Here is a 10037-nt window from a genome sequence, read left to right on the forward strand (position 1 = left end):
GACCCAAGTCGACAGTGTGACACAGTTGCAAAAAAGCAAACGTGATTCTGTGATGCATTAACAGGAGTGCTGCAAGCAAGACACAAGGTAATTGTTCTGCTCTATCCTGCACTGATTAGGCCTCACTTGGAGTACTGTGTCCAGTTCTGGGCATCACATTTCAAGAAAGATGTGGAGAAATTGGAGAAGGTCCAGCGAAGAGCAACAAAAATTATTAAAGGTCTAGAAAACATGGGCTATGATGGAAGACTAAAATACTTGGGCTTGTTTAGTTTAGAAAAGAGAAGACTGAGAAGAGGACATGATAGTGGTTTTCAAGTATCCACAAGGGTGATATAAGGAAGGAGAAAAATTGTTCCTCTTGGGCTCTGAGGATACGACAAGAAGCAATGGGCTTAAATTGAAGCAAGGGAGATTTAGGTTGGACATTAGGAAAAACTTCCTAACTGTCAAGGTGATTAAACACTGGAATAAATTGCCTAGGGAGGTTGCGGAGTCTCCATCGCTGGAGAGATTTAAGAGCAGGCTGGATATACATCTATCAGGGATGATCTAGGCAATGCTGGGTCTTGCTGTGAGGGCAGGGGACTGGACCTGATGATCTCTTGAGGTCCCTTCCAGTTCTAGTATTCTATGATTCTATGATTTTCTTTGGTGTAGAAAGCAGATTTTCATTCTGCTGCCTGTACTGTACTATTTTATGTTACCGCCTACCAGCCTTTCCCCCAAAACAAAATAACAGCTTTAGTGCTGTTTAAAAATAAAGCAAAAATAGCCTAAAGCATCCAAATACTCATGAGCATGTACAGGGCTCGCCGACTGGCAGCGAGCCCCACTCGCCAACTGCGCGATTCTGCGCTTTGCTCATGTGCAGATCATTCCGCGCATGCGCAGATCGCTCCGCACCAGATCTTCCAGGATGTAATCTACTCGCCACGAATGAGTAGATTACACTATTTGTCAAGCCCTGACTGGTATAACAAACTAACCAAACAGTCTCACTGACTGAACTACATGGGATAAAGGAATAGTCACATGTCCTGTAAAATATTACCTGTAGTAATCATGTTTGTCTTTTGAGTACATGAGCTGATCAATGCATGGCCTCTCATCTATTTTCTCTTCCCAAGTTCCTTCTTTCCATCCTTCTGCATAGCTTTGTAGGACATATACCTGCTCTATAAAGGGTCCACCTGACTCTGAATAGGAAGAAAAGAGAAATACTTGAGATATATATAGCAGCATTGTTTGCCCTGTTTTTGGTAAGAAGCTGCCATAATTTGCAACATATTCTATAGAGTTATAGTCCACTTAGCAAAAATAATATATACGAGTCATCTATGGAAATGAGAGGAGTCCAGGGTTTATTCATTACCCATCTCCATCTAGATGGTGGATTTTGTGTTAGATACATCTAAAATGTAGATTCAGCATAGATTCAGAATGCTGGATCAAGCAAACAATTCATCAAATGATAACAAAAAAATGTATCACCTTTGAATGTTCCTCTTTCCTTTTGCACATTATCTTGAAGACCATAAGAATGACCATATGGGGTCAGACTAAAAATTAATTTAGCCCAGTATCCTGTCTTCTGACAACAACCAGTGCCAGCTGCCCTGGAGGGAATGAACAGTTAATTATCAAGTGATCCATTCCCTGTAGCTTGTTCCAGTTTTTGGTAAACAAAAGCTAGGGACATCATACCTGCCCATCTTGGCCAATTGCCATTGATGGACCTATCCTCCATGAATTTATCTGGTTCTTTTTTGAACTGTTAGTGTCTTGATCTTCGAAACATCCTCTGGCAAGGAGTTCCAAAGGTTGATGCATTTTTTTCTATTATCCAGTACATTTCCTTTGGACTAGTTTTTCTGTTAAAACTGCTTTCTAAGAATGTTTGAGTTAATTTTTCAGAAAAGACTGTACACTATGTGGCTTCACTTGGCTAGCTGGAAAAATGTCAACGCTAGGAACTACTTGGCTGCTGTAGGGATGTGCAGTGTTCAAAAGGACTCCACCCCCATCACAAGAAATCAAATACAATGAAAGAAAGGTCAGCAAAATGAGGGAAAGAAAGAAAAACCCTCCTAGGTATAAAGTCAAATTCGGAACAACAAGGTACCACTGGAAGATACTATGCCATGACTGTAGGGACTTCATTTCAGGCCTGGTGAAGGGACCTGACACTGGTAACCCTTTTAAGCTGTTGGCAGATACAGCCAACAACTGTGCCTCCTGACAAAAGATGACATAAGTTAAAGCTTTCAATGAGGTGGGCGGCTGCCTTTGGTAGCAGAGCTTCCCCCAAAAAGGGAATGACTAAACCTTGAAGGGACAGGGCTCTCTCCCCTTTATTCTCCATTGTTGTATTTTTCTTGTCTTATTTTCACTCTTCTTAAAAGAGGAGGAAACATGTGCAAGGTGTGGGCAGCAACCCCGGTTACAAACTTATATTCAGAAATTAAGCTTAAACATTCCCTCATTAATTCTTGATTAAGGGCTGAGAGAAAGTAGATGGAAAATGAGATACAGTTACACGTATCAGAAGGGTAGACATGTTAGTCTGTCTGAAAAATGAGTTTTGTGGTACCTTAAAGACGAAGGCTATGTCTACACAGCAGCATTTTTTTGGAATAACGTAGTGCGTGTCTACACAACAAGCCCATTCTTGTGAAATAAATTTAAAAAAACGGGCTTCTTATGGTGACTCCTGTAACCTTTACTGTATGAGGAGTAAGGGAGGTTGGGGGAAGAATGCTCTATTTCAAAATAATTGCTGTGCAGAGTGCCAAAAGTCAAAACAAGCTATTGTGACTTAAGTTATGCAATTAGTGTAGCTCAAATTGCATACCTGATTTCGAGTTTAGCCCTGCTGTGTAGACGTACCCTAATAGATTTATTTGGGCATAAGCTTTCATGCACAAAGACCCACTTCATCAGATGCTGATGAGATACTGTTATAGAATTTAATAAACAGGTGAAAGCACAAAATAACATTTAACAAAGGAAACTTTATCTTCCAGTTTCCAAGTTCTCAGGAAAAAAAAGTCATCTTCCTAATCTCATTTAGCCACATAAATTGAAGATAACTTACCTTTTCAAGATTAGGAATAGGAAGTGTAGGTGGGTGTAGAAAATATGGCTTACATTGCCAGTCTCCATCCACTGTTGACTATGAAGGGCCAAATTCATATTTGTGGTAACTACATTAGGGATGTTAAAATGCATGTAATTGAGTAACCGTGTAACTGCTGAAAATTTGAGGTTACGCACACAGGGGCAGTCAGCTCTACCCAGTTCCCTGCACTGCTGCCTCTGTATCAGAGGCAGAAGCACTGGTGGCGGGCAGTTCCTGAGGAGCTGCTGAGCATGAGGTGCCAGCTTTTTAGCTACCTTTCTGCATGTACTGGGAACCTGTGTATAAGCATGAATGTTAACCAATGAGCCCAGACTCATCAGTTAACCGTATACATGGTTACACTTTCACATCCCTAAACTCCACTGAGGAAAACTGGGTGTTTCTGTTAGTCTCTAAGGTGCCACAGGACTGCTTATTGTTTTTGAAGAAAAATGAGTTACTCCAGGGATGGACTGGCCCCAAAGTCTCTTCTGTCCATCAATTTTTTTTTTTAAAGGGACATTGGGACTCTCAGAAGAATACAGGCATGACTTCACCTGAGATGGTTTTCAGAACATGCATATGAAAACAGAACATAGGCTGGCCATGCTGTTTGCCACAGTGCTGCTCCCAAAGGTCAGCTCAGGGAGTTCTCACAGGAGGGTCCTTGTCCAGCTCTCCCTGAAGACAACAAGACTCTCTCCTTCAGTTTCCATAGGCAATGGATGGACTGTAGTACTTTACTAGGAGTAAGTACAGCTGATATCAGGTAAACAGGATTCTTCTAGCTTTATTATAAAATATTAACATTTCAGAGTTGGCCTCTTCCATCCTTTTGCTTTTACCTTTAAGATTTTTCTCTCTTTCTTCCTTCTCCCTTCTCACAAGCAAAATCCCTGACTCTATTTCTCAACCTCACTCCCCCCAAACTTTTCTTTTCATGCCAGAAACCTGATCACGCTTAAAAGAAGAGGAAATTGCCAGCCCTGCCATTCTCATACATTCAGAGACCTAAGGGCAGTACAAAGTTAAGAGAAATTTGGCTAGGTCTTAATAAAGAATGTAAAATAATGAGGCTATGTCTAGACAGGCATGATTTTCCGGAAATGCTTTTAACGGAAAAGTTTTCCGTTAAAAGCATTGTCGGAAAAGTGCGTCTAGATTGGCACGGACGCTTTTCCGCAAAAGCACTTTTTGCAGAAAAGCATCCGTGGCCAATCTAGACGCGCTTTTGCGCAAAAAAGCCCCGATCGCCATTTTCGCGATCGGGGCTTTTTTGCGCAAAACAAATCTCAGCTGTCTAGGCTGGCCCTTTTGCGCAAAAGGGACTTTTGCCCGAACGGAAGCAGCATAGTATTTCCGCAGAAAAAACTGATTTCTTACAGTAGGAAGTCAGTGCTTTTGCAGAAATTCAAGCGGCCAGTGTAGACGGCCGGCAAGTTTTTCTGGAAAAGCAGCTGATTTTCCGGAAAAACTGGCCAGTCTAGACACAGCCTGAAAGTTTAATTTTTCAGGTGACTTCCAGGCTTTTACAATTAGAGTGGTTGTGGGATTTTTTCAAATGAGTGTGATGAAGTCAGTCTAATTGCTTTTCCTACAGTGTTTTTGAAAAATATTTAGGCTTGTGTGCTGAGGATAAGGAACCTATTTCATACCTGGAATTGTATGTTCATTAATGTCTCTGCACATATTTTCAGTTCTTAAGTCCAATATTTTTATAAGACACTCAATTTTGTTAAGGCCTGAAATTTGACCTTCCTTAAACTGTCATAACTTGAAGGGTGGATTGTTGGTAAGACTGAATTCAGCCTAAGGACAACTCATCAGTACTTGTGTTGGGTTTTGTTAATAATATAGATGTTTAGAATCCAGAAAGGGATAGATAACTGTCATTTGCTCTTGCAAAGCTATAGGCTTAAACTACTCACAATTATTTACTGCTGTACCTTATTTAGCTTTACTAAAAAGGCAGCAGAGTGAGCAGAAAACAAGATGTGAAATACGGAGTTTGAAAATATTGTATCAGGCTGACTTGTTTTGCACAAAAAAGAGCATATTTTTTCTTAATTACTTAAAGATATCAACAGTAGGGAATGACATTGCCAAAGAAGTGACAAAAATTCACGAACAACAAAGTTAAAACAAAAAAATTAAAAACAAGGAGCACTGTGACTTGCACTGAAATTACATTAAAATAATACTCAAGTGTCTCAGAAAATAGCACAAAAAATTCAAAGGCAAGTTATGTGATGGAACTCTGAGGATCTATTGTATACTTTGTGCTACAGTGGAAAAGGTTATCTGAGAAGTTTTGTTCAGGTAATGCCTACATGACGGAAGAGTCCAATCAGTAGAGGGCTTGATTATAGCATAAAGCTATTACATTTTTGCTTGGGTATTCTTGCCCCTAGCTAAATCTCTTGCATACACTCTGACCCTACAATAGTCACTTTATTCTGGCACAAACTCTCAAGCTCTCACACTTCCCATCACTGTCAACTAATGCACATCTACTGGACTGAAAATATACTATTCCAGTATATCTTAGAAAGCAATCCTTAAGAGCAATGATGCTAGAAACAAAACAAACTCTTCTGTGCCATTTGGAAAGACCAAGACTTTCAACTTCAGCAATGAAATTGAGTCTATCAGGAATGGAGGACTTACATGGTTGCATAATACAATGAACCTGAGTTGGGAAGAGAGTGTGAATTACACCAACCCCGCCAAACAGAACAGGATCCTGGCCTGGGATTGAGGCAGTTGGAGTCAATTTCATCTAAAGTGCATGAAAGTAAAAGATACCTTTCTTTCACAAATAGCTTGGACAGGAGCACACAGTACCCTTAGCAGTCCCTTCACCCTGAACTATCTACACAACAAATGTTCTGGTCCTCAGTGTAAACACACATGTTGATTCCATACAAGCTTCTCTATAGTTACACTTTAAGTCAGAGGTGGGCATTAATTTTTGGCCAAGGACCACTTAAAGTTTTGAAATGCCCCCGGGCCACCTGGAAGGGGTAGGGCCAGTATGCTTCTGGGCTACAACACCCATAGACCATGATTGGTCTGGGGTGGGGGAGCCCCTTTGCCCCCCCTTCCCACTAGACACGCACGCCAGGCCCTGCTGCATGCTCCTCACAGGGTAGGTTAGGGTGGGAGCAGGCTTTAGGTGCTCCCCCTACCCTTGGCCAATCGGGGCGGGGGAGCGTTTGAAGCCTCCTCCTGCCTTGCGAGGAGCACATGGCAATTTGATGTACTGTGCACTCCTCACAGGGCTGGGGCAGTGTGAAGTAAGTTTTGCACAGCTCCCCCACCCTCATGCCCTGATTGGCCTGGGGGTGGGGGGAGTGCCCGGAGCCCCCTCCTACCTGCGAGGAGCATGTGGCACTTCCAAATGCGATGCGCTCTTCACAGGGAGAGAGGAGGCTTCGGGCGCTCCCTCCACCCCCAGGCCAATCAGGGCCTGGGGGTGGGGGAGCTAGGCGAAGCTTCCCTTGCCCTGCCTCCGCCCTGTGCGAGGGTATGGCTCTTTGAAGGGCACTGTGCTTCACGCAGGAGAGAGGAGCCAACTTTGCATGCTCCTCTTGCCCCCCAGGCCAATCAGGGCTTGGGGGGTTGGGGGAAAGTGATGTCTCCTCCCACCCTGCGAGGAGCGCATAGCAGTTTGAAGTGCGGTATGCTCCTCGCAGGGCGGGAGGAATTTTCGTGCGCTTCCCTGCCCCCAGGCCATAATTGGCTAGCGGGCAGGGGAGTGGTAGGGCCTCTGTGGGCCAGATGAACCTGCTTGGCCTAGCCCTGCTTTAGGGAGAATAAAATCAGGTTCAGAACGTACTTTGGGCCTGTTGAAAATCATCACTTCTGAATGAGTCTATAACAGATGATCAGTTTTCTTCCTCCAGTGTTCTTTGGCCCTAGTCACACTATAACACAGTATTCCTGTTTAATTCAAATTGCTTCACATTTCACTTTCATAGTGACCAGGTTGAGTGACAGAAGTGCAGTTAAACTAAGAGTGTCCTTTTGGTGAGACAGCAGTCTTGCTTTGCAATCGTCAGAAGAGTAGCTGTGTTAGTCTGTAACTGGAAAAACTTAAAAACAATGAATAGTCTAGCAGCATGGTAGAGACTAACAAACATGTAGATGGTATCATGATGTTTATTAGTCTTTAAGGTGATGCCAGACTACTGGTTGTCTGCGTCTAGACTGGCAAGTTTTTCCTCAAAAGCAGCTGCTTTTGCGGAAAACCTTGCCAGCCGTCTACACTGGCCACTTGAATTACTGCAAGAACACTGACGATCTCATGTAAGATTGTCAGTGTTCTTGCAGAAATACTATGCTGCTCCTGTTCGGGCAAAAGCCCTCTTGTGCAAATGCTTTTGCGCAAGAGGGCCAGTGTAGACAACGCGGTATTGTTTTGCGCAAAAAAGCCCCGATTGCAAAAATGGCGATTGGGGCTTTCTTGCACAAAACCGCATCTAGATTGGCACGGACGCTTTTCTGCAAAAAGGGCTTTTGTGGAAAAGCATCCATGCCAATCTAGATGCTCTTTTCCGCAAATGCTTTAACTTAAACTTTTCCGTTAAAAGCATTTGCGGAAAATCATGCCAGCCTAGACGTAGCCATTGTATTTAAGTTTTTTTGCTTTGCAATGACACACAGTAACTTGTGAGGAGTAAGCTTTCCTACTGTAAAATAAGCATGGGAGAGGAAAGTTACACAACTTATTCAATCATTAAGCAAAGACTTGAAAACTTGCTTTTGGAGTAACACATAGTAAATGCCTTATACACATTGTTCTAGTACATATCAAACAGAAAAACCTCATAAGAAAACACATCAAAAATTTACTAACAGCTCACAGGTCATACTATAAATATACTTTACCTGCAAGAAACTGCTCATACTCAATAACAGGGATGTTTTTATCGAGGCTTGGAAGATCAAAGAACTCAGACCAAGGAATTCGGACCTGATGAATGTCAGGAGTCTGCCAGTGATAAAGACGTCCCCAGGGAGGCAGGACCAATACCCAAGCTTCAGTTTTCAGCAAGGTCTTCAGAAGAGAGGCAATACGAATGTAGACATCTCTGCGAAGATTGAACCCTTCAGGAGGATTGACATCATATAAAAGATATCTGTAAAAAGCAAGAAACCCTAATAACTTTTGGGAGACTTGAAGCATTTTCACAGAGAACTTACCTGTTGTGAACTCAGAGCCATTTTACTAGGCTTCCGATTTCTTAACTCCAGGGCTACATCTAGACTGGCAAGTTTTTTGGAAAAAGCAGCTGCTTTTGCGGAAAAACTTGCCAGCTGGCTACACGGGCCGCTTGAATTTCCACAAGAACACTGACGATCTCATGTAAGAAATCAGTGCTTCTGGCGGAAATACTATGCTGCTCTCATTCGGGCAAAAGTCCTTTTGTGTTAAAAGCTTTTGGGCAGAAGGGCCAGTGTAGACAGCTCAGATTTGTTTTGCGCAAAAAAGCCCCGATTGCGAAAATAGTGATGGGGGCTTTTTTTGCGCAAAAGCGCATCCAGATTGGCACGGATGCTTTTCCCCAAAAAGTGCTTTTGTGGAGAAGTGTCCATACCTATCTAGACGCTCTTTTCTGCAAATGCTTATAACGGAAAACTTTTCCGTTAAAAGCATTTGCGGAAAATCATGCCAGTTTCGACGTAGCCCTGGGGAAATGAAAGTGTAGTGCGAGCAGTATCACTAAAAGGCTGTACCATACTGCCTCAGAAGAAACCAAATCCCAGCGTCATCCTTACGTGCGTAAGGAAGCAAGGAGTCTAGGGGTCAGGCCCAAGCCGCAATACTGTGTGGACAGCACAGAATTGTAGCTCGACGACAGCCCCTCCCCAAATCCTGAGGGCAATCTCCATGGCATTTGCCTCAGGGCTCGGTGCAGCGCGCGGGGGAGCCGGGTGCTGCCCCAGGGCCCGGCGCGCTGGAGGGACGGGAGAGGAGGGAAGCGGCGGCCAGTCCGCTCTCCCAAGCACCGAGGCCGGGCTCTGCCCAGGCCCTTCGCCCGTGTGCTGGCCGTGCCCCGCTCTCCGGCCCACACGGCTCCTTTATCCCAGGCGCTGGCGCCGCGCCCGCAGCCCCGCCAGCCGCCTCACGCGGGCGCCTCCCTGCCCGCCCGCCCGCCGAGCGGCCGCAGCGGCGAGCACTGGCGCGCGGCGCAGCCAGGCCCCGCGTCCCCTCGCTCTCCTCACCGGCGGCGGGGCGCGGCGGCGGCGGCGGGCAGCGAGGCGGCGCTGTGCCCGGCCTGAAAGGCGCCGGGGGGCGGCTGGGCGGCGGCCAGGCCCAGCAGCAGCAGCAGCAGGAGGCGGCCCGGGCCCCGAGCCGCCATCTCCGGGCAGCTCTGAGGGGCGGGCTCGAGGGCCGGCCCGGCTGCTTGGCGCGCGCTGCGAGCACGGGGCGCCTCAGGCTGGCCTGGCTCCGCGTTCCCGCTTTCCCCGGGCGGGAGGGCGATCCAGCGCAGACACGTGCCCGGTAGCAGCGAAGGCCTGGCGCGTGAACCTGCGGGGAGCTCCCCCCTCGGGCTGCACCCCACGGCCGGGCCCCCAGCACGGGTCTGGAGGGGTCTCGCCCCCCGCTCTGTGTGGTGCCCAGGGGCACGGGAGGGGTGTGGAGCTGGGCACCGATTGCGGAAACCACCAGGAGTATCAGCCCGGCCCCGAGCAGTGTCCTTTGTCCGTCTAAATGACGGGTCACCAGCCCGTAGCTCAGGATCTACCTTAGATCTTGGTGATACTGATTGGGAGGCTAGCAGGAGCCAGCACTTGAAATGTCCCTGCCCTGCTGCTCTTGCCCAGCACCAAAAAGCTGCCCTCTGGGATCCTCTTGCTTGTTGTGCAGGGTGGGAGGAGACAGAGGTAAGGGGTGCTGATGTCATGCTTT

General features: G+C 46.0%; 1 protein-coding gene across 1 annotated transcript in view; it reads right to left on the reverse strand.

Moving 5' to 3' along the window:
* Positions 1-9780, reverse strand: part of POFUT2 (protein O-fucosyltransferase 2) — a 47954-nt gene extending 38174 nt beyond the window's left edge. The window contains exons 1-3 of the mRNA XM_075934169.1: positions 9350-9780; positions 8012-8262; positions 1055-1199 (exon numbers count right to left, since the gene is read on the reverse strand). Coding sequence (XP_075790284.1) covers positions 1055-1199; positions 8012-8262; positions 9350-9486 — 533 coding nt within the window. The 5' untranslated portion in view covers positions 9487-9780. The remainder of the gene's footprint in view (positions 1-1054; positions 1200-8011; positions 8263-9349) is intronic.
* Positions 9781-10037: the final 257 nt, after the last annotated feature.

Source organism: Pelodiscus sinensis, chromosome 7 (assembly GCF_049634645.1).
Source record: "Pelodiscus sinensis isolate JC-2024 chromosome 7, ASM4963464v1, whole genome shotgun sequence".
In the NCBI taxonomy this organism is placed as follows: domain Eukaryota; kingdom Metazoa; phylum Chordata; order Testudines; family Trionychidae; genus Pelodiscus; species Pelodiscus sinensis.